Genomic DNA, 17,083 nt, shown 5'->3' on the forward strand with positions numbered 1-17,083 from the left:
TACGATTAGGCACCGACTCCAAACTTCGGTTACCAAGCCCAAAGCTCGGAGAAGGAAATCTCCAGGGTTTGCAAATACCCTCAGCTTCGCTAAAGGGCACGAAATCTCTAGCGCTCCCTACAGCTGAGATTTTGAACCCACCTACCACAGAAAACCCGAGTTACCAAAGATTGGTTCCCTCGTTCCACTTTTTTTTCAGCTCAACAAAATCGGGTGAAGGCTGGGGTAGAGGGGGAAGCTGAAACGGCGAACCGAAGGATTAATCACTTCTCCCCATTACATCAGCAACCCCCGCCCTTTCCTCCGAGCACCTCCTCTCCCAGAATCGTCGCTACGCACTGGCGCTCTCTTCGCCCACCCCCTGCTCTATTATTTGCCCTGATACCTCCCATTATCACCCGCCCCGCCACACTCCCCCTTTCCTCTTTCCCCCTCCTAGGCGGGGGAGGTAGGAAACCCGAGAGAGGAAACAGGGCGTTGAAGGGACTTCGCGATAAGAGCGGAGGCCCCATTGGCCGGAAGGTTGTACGGAAGCCTTAGATTGGCCGCCTGGACGGATTCCCCGCCCCTCTTCTCCCCGCCCATTCACCCCTCCCCCAGCCGCTCGCGGCCCTCCCCCGCGCCCCCGGCCAGCCCCGCGGCGGGGAGGGACCCACTGGGCTAGTGGAGGCTCCGGCGGTGTCAATGGCTCCTCCTGCCACGGAGCAGCAGCAGAAGCAGCGGCGACAGGGCTGAGGAGGAGGAGGAGGAGGAGGAAAGGTTCCTTTAAGGAGGAGGAACGACGACGCCTCTTTTTCCCCCTATCTCCTCCCTTCACACTCATTTCCCCTTCGCCGAGGAGAGAAGGGGGGGAGGAGAGAGAAGAGGCCGAAGAAAGAGAAAAATTCCTCACAGAAATCTCTTTCAGGGGGTGTGGGGGGGAGGAAGAGGGAAAAAAAAAGAGCCGGGCGCCCCCTGCTCCCTCCCTCCCTTCTCTCCCTCTCTTCTTCTCCCTTCCTCGCCCGCCCGCCCACTCCCCCCGCTGCCGGAGACGCTGCTCGCGAGTCGGCGGGACCGGGATCTGTCTCCTCAGCCGCCGCCGCCGCCGCGCTTCGCCTCGGGATCCCCAAGCGGCGGACGCCCTTTCTTTCTTTCTCTCGCTCTGCCCGTCTTTCTGCCTTCGTCCCTCGCGGCCGCCCCGCCCGGCGGCCTCGGCCTTCCCCGTGCGTCAGGCCCGCCCGGCCGGCCTCCCTCGGTCTCCGTCTGTGTACCCGGGCCTTTCTCCGGACTCGGGGTCCCGCTCGCCCCCTCCGCCCTCAGCGTCTCCCCTTCCCCTCGCCCCTTCTCCTTCCTCCCCCGTCTCCCACTCTCCCCACCCCCTTCTCCTGCCCCGAAGCTCGCTGTGCGTGTGCGTGTGTGTGTCCCTCCGCCAACGCCGCCACCTCAGCCCGGCAAATGAACTCCGTCCGAGCCGCCAACCGGAGACCCAGGCGAGTGTCGCGGCCGCGCCCGGTGCAGCAACAGCAGCAGCAGCCCCCGCAGCAGCCGCCGCCGCAGCCACCCCAGCAGCAGCCGCCCCAGCAGCAGCCTCCGCCGCCGCCACAGCAGCAGCAGCAGCCTCCGCCGCCGCCACCGCCGCCTCCGCCGCTGCCTCAGGAGCGGAACAACGTCGGCGAGCGGGGTAAGGTCGCGCTCCCTCCCAGCCGCCAGCCGGCCGGGGCACCGCGGGAAGGGAGGCAGGGGCGGGCGGGGGCGGCCTGCACGCCCTAGGGGTGGGAGACCCAAGCTGAGCGGAGGCGGGTCCCCCGGTGCCGCAGTGTCAGCCGGGGCCGGGCCGGCAGGAAAAGCCGCGGCTTCCCTACTCGCCCGGGCTCTCGCTCAGGCCGCGCTTTGTTTGGTTTCGGGGGCTCGGCACCCTCCACCCCCACCCATCCCTTTGGCTTCTCGGCTCGCTCACGGACCCCGCGGAAGTCTGTTGACCGGGGGCGGGGGGGAAAGGCGAGCGGCGTGATTTCTCCCTTTTCTGCTGCCTTCCATGGTTTAGTCTGTCTCTTTCTAATGGTAGGTTGGGGGGGGCAACTGGGAGCGATCGGGCGGTGGGGTTGGCTGGAAAACTTGTTTTCCCCCATTTTTCTGTGTTAGCCTACCCGTTCCTGGGGAGGAGCGGGAGAGGGGAATCGGGGTGGTCTGTGGTGTTGGCCGGGGAACTTGTTTCCCCCGCCCCCCCGTCCCTGGTCACGGGGTAGGGGGAGCAGCGACTCCTCTCCCAACCCCACAATGTTTGCTGCGCAGTTTGCCTTTAGTTACAGAACCCCTGGGAAGGACCCGTTAAATCAAGACCTTTAAATAAATAAATATAGAATCCATCGGCCATTTCCAGCCCCCTCCCTCGTGTGCAGTGCAGTTACCCTTCCGCTCTATCGACACCCCCTTGCCTGTCCTCACCTAGCGACCCCCCATGCCGCGGTGCTACTCTCCGTCTCCTAGTGGGGTTTGAACGCCCCTTCCTTAGAACTGGCCCCTTGGGATATTGTGTGTGTGTGTGTGTGTGTGTGTGTGTGCGCGCGTGTGTGCGTGCGCGCGCGCGCATGTGTGTGTGTTGTGTCCAAGGCCTAGTGAAATGTGTCATTTGGACCCAACTGTGCAGCACTGTCTGGTAACCACCATTGTCTAAGGGCTGAGGCTCCCCGGGATTGAAATCCTGCTTTAGCAAAAATAATGTTCAGTTCTACTTGGATGATATGGTTATTTTGGGAGGTTTATGAGGTGGGGTGTTGCACCTTGGTCTCCAAACATAGCCATTCTCTTTATTAATTAGCTGTTCGCGGTAGTGGTGGAGGTCAGAACCGTATTTATGTGTACGGTTGTTGTTTTAAGGAGGAGAATTGTTAGGAGACATTTTGCGTGTTTTAGTTGGCGGATTAAGGTTAATTTTACATGCGTTGGTTGTCACACCTCCATTGATTAAAGAGATTGAGATTAAATGTTTTTTTAAGTTAGACATTATTTCCTTAAAAACGGTTTCATTGTTGTACTTGATCAAAATATTTAACAGATTGAGGAGGGAGATGTTAATCGGAAAATAGTTTAAAAGGCTTTCTCACCAGTCACTGTTAAAGATAGTCTTAGAGAAAACAGTTTGCTATATGTTGCTTGAAAGAATGTGATGTTTCAAGGCAGTTAGAGATCTTGTGCAACATAATTGGCAAATGTGTTTTGTTTCTTTGATACATTTACCATTTTGGGGGTAAATTTTAAAAATCTGTAGTCTCGTTATTTCCTTTCACGTATGTATATCAGTGTTCTTCTGATGTTCCATTCAAATAACGTTCGTCTTCTTCCAGAATTGGCGCTATTATGTAGTACAGTTGACAAATATTTTTGAGAAAATAGTGACACTCATTTGAAATTTTAGCATTTAATATTAAGGATTCTATTGCTACAGTAAGCTTTTTCAAGATGCGGTTAATATTAGCATTGGATCAAAACGTGTCAGGCAAAGTTATTTTAGTCCCATTGTGTATTTTAAAATGTTTACTGTGAATTTTCATTTCAAGATTTGTGTGTAATTTCGAACTTAGTTGATGTAATTTTCTCTTGGACACTTTTATTCATATGTTCAAAATTATTAGCTACTGAGGTCTATTTCCATTTCTATTTGAAGTAAAGTGACTTGGTTGTCGGCAGTCACATGCCAGAGTGTCAGTTTTCTTCTCACTGATGTCCATAAACTGTCAAAAATATTCATGAATCCAAATTTCAGTATGTACCCAACCAAATGGTAAATGAAATTCACTGTAGAATTGGTTGCTTCTCTGCAGCTAGTAGAAACCGTTCTGGAGATTCTGTGTTGGCACAGAGGGGAAAAGGACTTTAGGGAAAATAGTATAAGTCTTAAAGAGGACACATAAATGGCCTTAAAATGAATACATTAAGTTGAATTCGTAAACTAAAATAATAAAGATGTTGCCAGCCACATGTAAAAATATGTTATTCTTTGAAAAATTGACATTTTAATTACATTTTTTTAAATGTCCGATTCATATAACGATGAGAAGTTAGCTAAGGATACTCTATTTCGAAAGTTTTATGGAGTACGCAAAGTGTCACTTTGTAGTTTGGAAAGAAAGGAGGGATTTTGTTGTTGCTAGTTTAAGAATATGCGGGTTTAATTATTACAAGATAATTAAAGAACTAAAGCTAAGAGTGTATATGTGGTGTTTTTGTTATTATTTTTTTTTTACCTTTTACTAACTCTTAATGGATATGTAACATTTGCGTTAGGATCTTGGATAGAGTTACTTAATAGTGGATCAGACAATTTTCCAGATAGGGAATCAAAGTGAGACTCACTGTTTTAAGACAAACTAGTTCAGATTGTATATAAAATCATTTGTTTTATATAAAGATGCATCTTAGGTTCTTTAGTGGTAATAAAATAGTTACAGTATAATATATTTTCAGGCAAAAAGTTGTTAGAGTGGTCTTTAGCTGCTTCTTTGCCCACAGGTTAATTGGTATAAAAACTTCCTTGACACTGCTTTTAAATATATTTACATAACACATGTGTGTATATGTGTATGTGTGTGTGTATATTTGTGTATATATGTGTTTGTGCATACATTATGTATGTGTGTGTCTATACATTTTGTCTTATCTATAATGGCCAGTGTTTGAAGAAGAAAGAAACTAGACCCTACAGATTAAAATCTTATGAGGATTTTTCAAAGCTTTCCATGGGGGAGCATTTCTTAGACCCCATGTAAGGAAATATTGGCCTGGATATTTCATGGAATGTTGTGTTCACTCATTATCTGAAATGATCAGCTATCCTAAGACTAAATACTAGCCTCATCATTAGCTTTTTTAATTTCTTAAATTCCTGAGATTGGGATTTCATGTACCACATTAAGCTAGTAGAATTGTATTTTACGGGCCCGGAGCAGTGGCTCACACCTGTAATCCCAGCACTTTGGGAGGTTGAGGCAGGCGAATCACGAGGTTAGGAATTCAAGACCAGCCTGGCTAACATAGTGAAACCTAGTCTTTACTAAAAATACAAAAATGAGCCGGGCATGGTGGCACACACCTGTAATCCCAGCTACTCAGGAAGCTGAGGCAGGAGAATCGCTTAAACCTGCGAGGCTGAGGTTGCAGTGAGCTGAGACCACACTATTGCACTCCAGCCCAGGTGACAGTGCGAGACTCGCTCTCAAAAAAAAAAGAAGAATAGTATTTCACCCAGTGACATTTTGGTAATATGGTCCATGATTAAATGAAACAGTAGTGTGGGATTGGATTTTTGATACTTGTTTTGTTTTAAAATTCTAAAAGGAGTTGGCTTTTGCAACCTGTTCAGATTAATTTATTGTCTTTATTGTAGGAATGTATTTTGTAATATTTTTAGACGTATGGGGAAAGCTTACAAGTCTACAGAAGTGCTGTGTGTTCTCATCAGTAATTTTTAGTTAAAATTAATTACTTTGGGCCAGGTGCGGTGGCTCACGCCTGTAATCCTAGCACTTTGGGAGGCTGAGGCAGGCGGATCACAAGGTCAGGAGATTGAGACCATCCTGGCTAACACGGTGGAACCCCATCTCTACTAAAAATACAAAAAATTAGCCGGGTGTGGTGGTGGCCGCCTGTAGTCCCAGCTACTCAGGAGTCTGAGGCAGGAGAATGGCATGAACCCGGGAGGCGGAGCTTGCAGAGAGCCGAGATGGTGCCACTGCACTCCAGCCTGGGCGACAGAGCTGGGCAACTGAGCCAGACTCTATCTCAGAAAAAATAAAATTAAAAAAAAAATAATTACTTCGAACTGAGATTGCACCACGGCACTCCAATCTGGGTGACAGAATGAGACTCCATCTCAAAAAATAAATAGTAAATAAAATACAATTAATTACTTTGAATAGGTAATATTTCCACATAGTTTAAAATTCAAAAGGCCCTTTTGTACACCTGTCTCCAGCTACTAAATTCTCCTACCTGGAATCTAATAACTGTTACTAGTTTCTCATTTATTACCTTTTAATGAAAGATGAATTTGGGTTCTGGAAATAATCTTGACATGGGAGTTTTTGAAAATAGATGTAATTTTTTTTGTAGTTATTGGAAAAGTCACAGGACTGTTTTGAAGTGCTGAAAATTTAATTGTGATATTTATAGTTCAAGAAATTTGATGAATGCATTAATAGATTTTACTATTTATTTCTACTCTGAACTAATCTGGTAGAATAAAAACCTAGTCTCTCTAATCCCATGTTTCTTACCTATGATAATGGAATTACAGGGTTTTTTAAAAACTGAAATCATTCAGTACATATAATATTACATAAAATATTCCTAGTGGGGAGATATATATATATACTTTTTTCTTGGTACTGTACTAATGAGGAATGAGCTATGTATTTGTAATATGCAGAGCAGCCAGGACGCTCCTTGCTGTTGTAGTCAGGAATGCTAGTTATACTTTCTGTGGCATTGTTATAGCTCGTGATGTTTTACCTTCATGGATCCTCTGCAGTCTTAATAGAGAAGTTCTGGACAAGGAACATGATTTTTCCTGTTTTAGGAAGTAAGTACCGTGGGGTACTACTCTCTCATCTGGTGGCTAACCCTTCCAAATGTATCCCATGAGAGGAGACAGTGCCACTCAACGTTTTGGGGGCAAGAAGTATGGGAGCTGTAAAAAGAGCCTATTTTTCAAAGTTTGGAACTTACTTGAGGGATAGAAATAGAGTAGTGTTGCTGTTAGTGTTAAAGTTATGCTGATCAGGCCTAAGAGCTCTCCTTATCCTGCTTTTCTCCCTTTACTGGAAATTCTGAGAAACCCAAGGAAAGACCAACCAGCTTGGAGACCTACTAGTAAGGCAAGGAACCACAAGTAGTTCCTGATCTGTTAGTGAGAACCCCTGGTTGGAGTATTTTCTCAAGTTCCCCCACCGCCATTTGTTTTAACTTTGAAAATAACCAGTCTACAGCAATGAGCTGTTTCAACATGTGGTCTCTTATTGTCCCCCTATTTATCCCTGATATTAAAGTTACTCTTATTTTGTGTCTATCTTGTCCCACTTATCTTTGAAGTATTATTCTGTTTTAGACCTTCCAGTTCACTAATTTATCAGACCTTTGAAATACATTCTTATCTTCCACAGAATTCTAGTGTGTGACTTTGTTGGTGAGGTATTCCCCAAATTGCAGTTGCTACCCTCTGAAAATAAAATTATGAAGATACACTATAAGGAATGAGACAGTATGATGTAAAGAGCTCAGAGTTAAAGCTAGCTGGATCTGGGTTCTAATCCTGACTACACATCTGATTAGCTATTTAACATTTTGGTGAGTAGTGTTAACCTCTCTGAGCCTTACTTTGTGATCTTTCAAGTGGGGATAACACCTGCCTTATAGAACATTTGTAAGGATGAGAGCTAGTGAAGTACCTAACACATGATAGATATTTAATAAATGATAGGTCTTATAAAAAAAAGGATTTTATCAGCTGTGTATAAAATTAAACCCAATAGATAAAATTCAATCTGTATGACTTGTTATAACCTCAGAGAAACTGATTTGTTTAACCCTTATACCAATTCTATAAGGTAGATTTTATTACTTTATTTTTTAATAAATGAAGAAGTAGAGGCTCAGCTATACAACAATGAAGATGCATAGTAAGTAGCAAAAAAGAATTTCTAAATTGATTTGTATCACCTAATCTTTCTGTAAACAAGGGAAGATACCAAAATACATTTGGCAGAATGTCTGTATAACTTTCAGGGGATGCAATAACCTGGCCCTTGAAGCAGATCTGTCCCCTATCCTATTCCATCTGTCCTATTGGAGATGGCTACACTAGTCTGATGCTATAGATTGTTCACTTACCTGGTTTCACATTTTTCAAGTAATCTTCTGATTATAATTTTACCTCTCATGTAGATTTGTCTCAAGATGAGACTGTATTTATTGACCAGCGTGTTTTTCCAGTGTGTTGATGAGATCATTAATCACTCATTATACAAAAAAGGGTAGATTTCCCCCTGAATTACTCATAAGTTATGAATAAAGGGTATTAACTGGTTTTAGCTCATGGTTATAGGCTGGACTATTTCAGGAGGGGAAAAATGTGAGTTAAATTAGTTTTAGACTTCAGTGGTAATTTTGACTGGTTTGTGGACTAAATATTCTTTTCTCACCATAGTTTGGTGTGTTTCTTTATATGTGTAGCTTGGAGTTTTTATATATGTTTGTTGAGCACAAGAAATGTGCTTAAACTTAATCCTTAGAAAATAGAGAAATGAAACCAACTAACTTCCTTTACATGATTTATTTCAGTTGAAGGCAAATATCAAAAATATTTATTTTACTTTGAAAATGAATGCATTAATTGCATTTAAGACATTTTTTAAACACCCCAAATAAGATAGCATGTTAAAGCAAGTGTGAGTTCAATATGTTAATTGCTTGCTCTCCCAGTTTCTAAAAACCCAGTTGTTAAATGTTTTGTTCTTTTTAACAAATGGAAGATCATGGGGCTATGTTCAAAAAGGGGAGAAAATTGTTTTCTTCCATATGGTGACTAAACCTTAAAAAAATTAAGGAATACTTTCACATCTCATGAGGTAAGAGGTGTCATTCATCCTTTTTTGTGTGTAAAGAGAGCTTGTCTATTTTCTCATACTTAGAAATTATTTGAAGGCTAGAAATGGAATAAGAATATGTACTTTTAGTTATTTTTCTGATAGTAGTAATAATCTCATTTTTACTGTTTTTCCCTAGTGAACAGCACTCCTTTTCCAGGTGGTTGAGTTGAACTGGGGCAAAATCTTTGTTGGAAGTTTTTCTTTTTCTTTTCTTTTCCTTTTTTTTTTTTTTGGTTTGAAACACAGTCTCACCCTGTCACCCAGGCTGGAGTGCAATGGTATGATCTTGGCTCACTGCAGCCTCTGCCTCCTGGGTTCAAGTGATTCTCCTGCCTCAGCCTCCTGAGTAGCTGGGGTTACAGGTGCACACCACCACGCCTGGCTAATTTTTGCATTTTTAGTAGAGACGGAGTTTCACCATGTTGGCAAGCTGGTCTCAAACTCCTAACGTGAAGTGATTTGCCCACCTCAGCCTCCCGAAATGTTGGGATTACAAGCGTGAACCACCTTACCTGACCACAAGTTTTTCTTTGGTGTGAAATTTACTGGCCACTATGTGGGTTTGACTTTTGATATTGATGTCTTTGGTACCGTAGTATAACCAACTGACTTGAATCAGTTTAGCCTTTGCTGATTTGCCAACTCTACTTGGGTTTAGATACAGTAAATTCTTTTTTATAGCCAAGCATTGATTTTTCAAATCTTGCATCCATAGTATATAACGTACTGTATATAAGAACATGTGGCTTTATGAGATTCTAACACTTAGGAGGAAAGGGGATGGGGAAGAGGAAGAACATATAACTATTTTTTATTCCCTTGTTATATTTTGAGATGGACAACATTGGTATGTATGTCACTAGTTATTGTTTCTTCCCACATAATTTATCATAACTTTTTGAAAAAAAAAAAAATAAGCTTTAAAGAGAATTAGAAGTGAATAAAATTTAACAAATGAAAAGTAGGAGTTTTTCCAGACTTCTATCATAGTAACGAAGAAAGGTCAAAGATTTGTTGAAAGAAATACAAGTTGGAGTAAGGCATTGTATTTTGAAAGCTAGTGTTTTTAGCAAAGTGTTCTTATGGTAGAGGAAATTATGGACTCGCTCACTTTTTTTCATATAAGGTCAGCAATACATAAAAGAAGCCACTAAAGTACTTCACAGTTGTGTATGAATGACTGATACCTTCATAATTCTCTGAAAGATATTTGCATTTTTAAGAGACTGATTATGATAATTTGTCAAATTTTGGTATTTTAGGCCAAGTAAAAGGGGGAAGCGAAGTCAAACAATTGGGTTGGGCATGGTGGCTCACACCTGTAATCCTAGCACTTTTTGGGAGGCCGGGTGGGGTGGATTGCTTGAGCCCAGGAGTTTGAGACCAGCCTGGGCAACTTGGCGAAACCCTGTCTCTACAAAAAATACAAAATTAGCTGAGGGGTGGTGGCCCATGCCTGTAGTCCCAGCTACTCAGGAGGTTGAGGTGAGAGGATCACCTGAGTCCAGGGAGGTCAAGGCTGCAGTGAACTGTGATCAAGCCACTACACTCCATCCTGGGTGACAGTTTTAAGACCCAGACTCAAAAAAAAAGAAAGAAAGAAACAATTTGGAGAAAGACTTTTCCGGTAGGAGTGATGCTTCAGAGGCAAATAAGGTATTGGGGAGGGGGAAGGTAGAGCAGGGGGAGAGTAGAGGATTCCTGCAAGAATCACTTAATGTTACATGTTTATTTCTTTTCCTGATCTTTTTCTGACTTTTAAATTTTTCTCTTAAAGTTTTACTTTTTAAAAAATACTCAAAAGACTAATTTTGGGTTGAGGATTGTGAGGGAGAGAAGTAGAGTATGTATGGATCGCTTGCTTTAGCAACAGTTGTTTGAATTAGAAACAGTCTGTCGTTTTTAGAAAATAAATGGCTATATACATTTAAAACTATATAGTTACGGCCAGGCATGGTGGCTCACGCCTGCAATCCCAGAACTTTGGGAGGTCGAGGTGGGTGGATCGTGAGGTCAGGAGTTTGAGACCAGCCTGGCCAACATAGTGAAACCCCGTCTCTACTAAAAATACAAAAATTATCCGGGTGTGGTGGCAGGCACCTGTAATCCCAGCTATTCGGGAGGTTGAGGCAGGAGAATCACCTGAAACCAGAAGGCAGAGGTTGCAGTGAGCCCAGATAGTGCCACTGCACTCCAGCCTGGGTAAAAGAGCGAAACTCTGTCTCAAAAGCAACAACAAATCTATATAGTTACTTAAATTGTGGGAATAATTTCTATTAATCTTCTTCAAGCTTTTAATTGAAATATATAAGTTCACAAATCATCAGTGTACAGCTTACTTTTCATGAAGTAAACACATCTGTGTAACCAAAAATACCTAGAGCAAGGAATAAAACACTACCAGTAACCCAGAAGTGTCCCCCTTGAAGGGCCTTCCTAGACACTACTCCCAACCCCATCTTTCTGATTGCTTGGATTACTTGTACCTGTTTCTGAACTTTATGTAAATGTAACCCCTCAGTATGTACTCCTGTGTGTCTGACAGAATTCTCCCTTAATATTTGTTGTGAGCTTCATCCGTATTGTTGCTTGTATCATTAGTTTTTTCATTGTTCATTCTTGTTGCTGTTTAATATTATATTGTATGAATATACTACAATTGATGGACATAGGATTGTTTTTGTGTTTGGCTGTCAGGAGTAGTGCTACTGTGAGCATTCCTTTTTTTTAATTTAATTTTTCTTCATTTTTTTCTTTGTATATGTGAGCATTCTTACACACTTGCCACATTCTGTATGAGTTTTATACCTCAGCATATACCATTGCTGATGTTTTCTCAAAGACAGAATTTCCATTTACTTTACAAGAAATGGAAACTAAAACAACTTTAAGGCATATGACTATGGCATATCATAGTTATGTTACTAAAATAATCGACTGGTAATTATTTTATTTTAAATATTGGTGTTTTTCTTGAGTCTCTTGGTATCCTTTAACAGTTCAGTCTTGAGGCTTACAGTGTTAACCTTTCCACAAAATACAGAGGAGGAGACTGCCATGTTCTTTTCCATTTTCATTTTTTACAGATAGCCATATTTGTTATTAAAACATGTTGGGTTATTGTAAACGTTGTTTTTGTGCTAAAATTTTTTATCCACAGATTTGATTCATTTAAACTTTGGACAAATAAACATTTAATAGTTCTTTTAGTTTTAAGTGTTTGCAAATAGACAGTCAAAATCTAAGGAACTTTTTTCCCACTAGTCAGAAAGTTTGTTCTCTAACTTGATATCACTTTGATTTCCCACCAGAGATTGTAGGTTGGGTTGCTTTGAGGAGGGGAAGACATCTTTTTTGTATTTAAGAATTTAAAACAATACTGTGGACTTTAATATGTGATTCTGGGCTTTCATTCCAAAAACTTGCTTCCTTTTGCTGCTGAAGTGGTGATAAGTAATTTTGTTTCTCCACTTAAGTTTGGAACCTGTTTCTTACTCCTTTAAAGCTTATCTCTTTAACACTTATGAAAATATTTTGCTGTTATTTGGACAGTTCTTTCATTTTTAGTTTCCTCGTATTCTTGACTACCCTTTATTGTCTTACAGTAAGCTTATTTTAAAATTGTGAAACTTTCACAGAAAAGTGGGGCACATTTTGCTTTTAGAGATGTTTTTCTGGTCCTTGACCGCACCTTTCCATTCCTGGTGTATAGGAGGAAGGTGAAAAAGTGCCTCTGCCCAGCATCCTTGATAAGTTCTTCAAGTGAAAGTTTGTACTAAAGTGCTAGTGGCATATAAACTTGTATTCCTCATGATACAAATATCCCCTGAGAATGACAGATGGGACTCTGTTCATCAGGAACTACTTACTTGAAATTGATGATACAGTAGCCTTAGATAGCAAAGGAGGAACATTTCGTTATTTCACATTTGCTCTTTCAGCACTTAACCAGTCCAGTATTAATGCTAACAGTTGATCTTTCTTATCCACAAAAAGCAGTGTGGAGGAGACTGCCCTTGCTTTCCATTTTCTTTTTTCAACACATAGCCGCATTCAGTAAATGTTGCCATTTACTGAACATTATCCCTAAGTTTGGGGATAAGGAGCCTGAGCTTCGGGGTGACTTTTATGTCTTCCGTTTTTCCAGAGTGGTTTCTTAATCTTATTTCTAAATGAGAGGATTTTTTAGTAAGATGACTTCTGAGATGCTCTAAAATTCTTTATCATTTGGGTTGCCAGTGTAAATCAGCAAGGTTTGAATTTGTTAGCTTGTTACCACATAAACGTTCTTGCCCTTGTGGAAGTTAAAATTAAGAAACTGAGTTTAAATAAAATTTGAAATTAGTATGAAGTGCAAGTGAGCTTGTTGGTTTTATTTTCATTGTCTTCTGGTTTATTTTTCTTCTAAGAAGTAGAAATCAACTTTTATATTGAATAGATTCATAATTTATCTCCTGAGCCAGCCCATGTTTTTCTGCCTGAATAAGATACATACATATTTCTAAGGATAGAGATACATAGATCTGTCTATCCTCATATCTCCAGTTTGTGTATATATATGCACATACACAATGTTTTATAAACACTGAAGTTTCATTTGTAACCTTAGCCTTAGACTGTTTGCAAGACCAGCAGAATATGTTAAAAGAATTTTCTGTGAAATGTTAATAAGATGAAGGCTTGTAATGACTGCCAAAGTCTGGTATATGTTCTGCCATTTGTTTATTTATTTTATTTATTTTTTTTGAGAAAGAGTCTCACTCTGTCATCCAGGCTCAAGTGCAGTGGTGCAACGTTGACTCACTGCAACCTCCACCTCCTGGATTCAAGCAGTTCTCGTGCCTCAGCCTCCCGAGTAGCTGGGATTACAGGCACATGTCACCAAGCCTGATTCACTTTTTTGTATTTTTAGTAGAGACAGGGTTTCACCATGTCGGCCAGGCTGGCAGTTATTTAGTGAATTACCTTTGGACCACACTTCAAAAATTGTTACAGCCTAGCGATTATGTTATAGCATTTTAATGTAAGTGACTTAAAAAAAAGTCTAGATAAGAAAGTTAATTGCAGAGTTGCGGTAATTAATCTTGTTTTTGTAGTATTAGCTTTTTTCATTATATTCATTGTTTTGGCTGTTATATTCATTGTTTTAGCCATACATCTGGAAATTGAAGGTAGGAGGACAGGTTTAAATTATACGTTGCTAGAATCTAAGCACTTCAGTTGCAAAGATAAAATAGCACTTTGTTTCCTCATAAGCATGTTTAATCCCACATAGCAAGTAGTAGTTGTAACTCCCAGGATGCCTTTATGAATCTTTCTGATTCTGCATTGCAGCATGTCAGAGGAAACCTGTAGTCTATTTCTGCATCATTTGAGAACCTTGTAGCTGAAATACCTAGGGTTGAAAAACTGAGCTGGAAGATCTGGATATAGGGAGCTCGACCAGAGTCTGTAAAGTTAAGTCCCTGGTTTTAGGGGGCTAGGAAAGTGTTACATACCAATCAAAGACATGCGTTAATAACAGATACAATGAAACTGGGAATATATACCCTTTTGGGTGAAATGTCTAAAAATTTTTGGTGAAATGTTAACTAGTGTCTTGGGATGGTGGTGGTGAGTTAATTTTGGTTATTGTTTTACATTTATTTGCTTTTCAAATACTGCATATGGAATCTACAGGGAGGGAGTCTTCGTGACATTGTCTTCGGCAGTGATTTCATGGGTATAACACCTAAAGGATAGGCAACAAAAGTAAAAATAGACAAGTGAGACATCAAACTACAAAACTTCTACACAGCAAAGGAAACAGTCAACAAAGTGAAAGGACATCCTATGAAATGGGAGAAAATATTTGCAAACCATGTATCTGATAAGGAGTTAATCTCCAAAATATTTAAGGATCTTCTACAACTTAGTGGCAGAAAAACTAATAACCTGTTTGAAAATGAACTAAAGACTTCAATAGACATTCTCCAGAGAAGACATACAGATGGTAAGCAGGTATATGGAAAAAGGCTCAACATCATTAATCATCAGGGAAATGCAAATAAAAACCCACAATGAGATATCTTCTCACCCCTATTAGGATGACTGTTAAAAAAAAAAAAACACAAACGACAAGTGTTGGTGAAGATAGGGAGAATTTGAACGCCTTACACACTGTTGGTAGAAATGCAAAAAGGTATAACTATTATGGAAAACAGTGTGGAGGTCCTCAAAAAATTAAAAAATAGAACTACCATATGATCCAGCAATTCAACTTCCAAGTATTTATTCAAAAGAAATGAAATCAGGAACTTGAAGAAATACTAGCACTCCCATGTTTTTAATAGCACTATTCACAATAACCAAGATGTGGAAACAGCCCACAACATGTCCATTGACAGTTGAAGAAATAAAATGTGGCATATAAATACAATGGAATATTATTCATTCTTAAGGAATTCTGCAATGTGCAACATTGATGTACTTTGAGGATATTATGCTAAATGAAATAAGCCAATCACAAATATTGCATGATTTCATTTAAATGAAGTTATCAAAAATAGTCAAATTTATAGAAGCAAAGAGTCGAATTGTGGTTGCCGGGGCAAAAGGGAGGGGAGGGGGAAATGGGGAGTTACTAGTCAGCAGGCATGAAATTTCAGTTAAGCAGGATGAGTAAGTTCCGCTGTACAATATTCTACCTATAGTCAACAGTACTGTATTGCACACTTAAATATTTGTTAAGAAGGTAGTATTCATGTATGAGAATAAAGTAAAACTAAAAAGTAATAATTTGGCAGTGGCTCATGCCTGTAATCCCAGCATGTTGGGAAGCAGAGGCAGGAGGATCGCTTGAGCCCGGGAGTTTGATACTAGTCTGAGCAACATAGGGAGACTCTGTCTCTACAAAAAAATTAAAAAACAAAAATCCCAGTGTGGTGGCACATGCCTGTGGTCCCAACTGCTGAGGAGGCTGAGATGGGAGGATCCCTTAAGCTCTAGAGGTCAAGGCTTCAGTTAGTTATGATTGCACTACCACATTCCAGCCTGAGCAGTAGAGCAATACCCTGTCTCAATAATAATAATAATAATTTTCTTTTTTTTTCCAGACAGGGTCTCGCTCTGTCGCCCAGACTGGAGCTCAGTCGCACAGTCTTGGCTCACTGCAACCTCTGCCTCCTGAGTTCAAGCAGTCTCCTGCCTCAGCCTCCCAAGTAATTGGGATTATAGGCGCCTGCCACCATGTCCAGTTAATTTTTTGTATTTTTAGTAGAGATGGGGTTTTGTCATGTTGGCCAGTCTGTTGTCAAACTCCTGACCTCAGGTGATCCACCCACCTCAGTCTCCCAAGTACTGGGATTACAGGCATGAGCCACCATGCCCTGCCAATAATTTTGTAATTCTGATTTTGATGTGAACTCATACTATTTGATTGATGACACAGTCCATATGTAGGGCATTTAAAATTTGAATAAAAGCTTAAATGTTACATATTTTTAATGCTGGAAGTGTGCTTTAAGTGCTTATTAATTTGTAGACATTTATATTTTTATTCACAGCAACTTTAGGATGATAATTGACTATTATTTCTAGTAAATGAGGATAACTGATAATCAGGAAGTCAGTTCAGAATTAAAATTAGGCCATGGGCTGTGGCTCATGCATGCAGTCCTAGCATTTTGGGAGGATGAGGTGAGAGGGTCCCTTAAGACCAAGAGTTCAAGACCAGCCTACCAACATACTGAGATCCTGTCTCTGAAATAAATAAATAAATAAATAAATTTCACCTGGCCTGGTGGCATGTACCTGTAGTCCTAGCTACTCAGGAGATTGAGGCAGGAGGATTGTTTGAGCCCAGGAAGTTGATATTTGGGACTCTGAACCAGTGATTCTGTCTTTCCAGGATAAGTTTGTGACTATAGCGTAAAATTCCTTTTGCATCAGATAATTTGATTATGGTAGTAAATACGTACAAATATTTTGCTCACATGCCTGCTGAATGATGGAAGATGGAAAATTTAGTGTGCAAATGAACTGGATAATTAGAAAAGAGGAATTTATTGTTGATGGCAACAGGTGGCTATTTTTTCTGAAGGTACCCTAGTGGTATGGACTCACATCTGTTTAATAATTTTATGTGGGGAATATTTTCTGTTCATAAAACTTGAGTTTACCTGTGAAGAAATTAGTGACTGTCAGTTTATTAAGTGTTGAAGCAGATTGCTAAGGGAAATAATTTCATCATTATTGGTTAAAAAAGAAAAAAAACCACCTCTCACTTTCTAAGAGGAATTCTAAGAAGAACGTGTTTGGGAATAAGTAGGAACCATTATTTAAAAAACGTAGGACTTTGAAACGTAAATTTAGTTCTTAGATTTTTAATTGACTCATCTCACATTCACTTGATTAGTTGTCTGACCATCTTACAGGCTTCTTATAAACCTAAACCAAGAGAAAACAAGTGTTTTCCTGAGAAA

At 40.7% G+C, this 17,083-nt stretch overlaps 1 protein-coding gene across 3 annotated transcripts in view; it reads left to right on the plus strand.

The window, feature by feature from the left end:
- Positions 1–657: 657 nt before the first annotated feature.
- FBXO11 (F-box protein 11) overlaps positions 658–17,083 on the plus strand; it is a 100,373-nt gene continuing 83,947 nt past the window's right edge. For 2 of the 3 annotated variants that reach the window (XM_033175783.1, XM_033175784.1), the window contains exon 1: positions 1,273–1,660. In XM_033175783.1, the coding sequence (XP_033031674.1) occupies positions 1,435–1,660 (226 nt within the window). In that variant the 5' untranslated portion in view covers positions 1,273–1,434. Of the gene's footprint in view, positions 1,661–17,083 lie in introns of all 3 variants that reach the window. The other variant, XM_033175785.1, reaches the window with a different exon arrangement.

The sequence above is a fragment of the Trachypithecus francoisi genome, unplaced genomic scaffold, assembly GCF_009764315.1.
Source record: "Trachypithecus francoisi isolate TF-2019V2 unplaced genomic scaffold, Tfra_2.0 Lachesis_group17, whole genome shotgun sequence".
NCBI lineage: Eukaryota > Metazoa > Chordata > Mammalia > Primates > Cercopithecidae > Trachypithecus > Trachypithecus francoisi.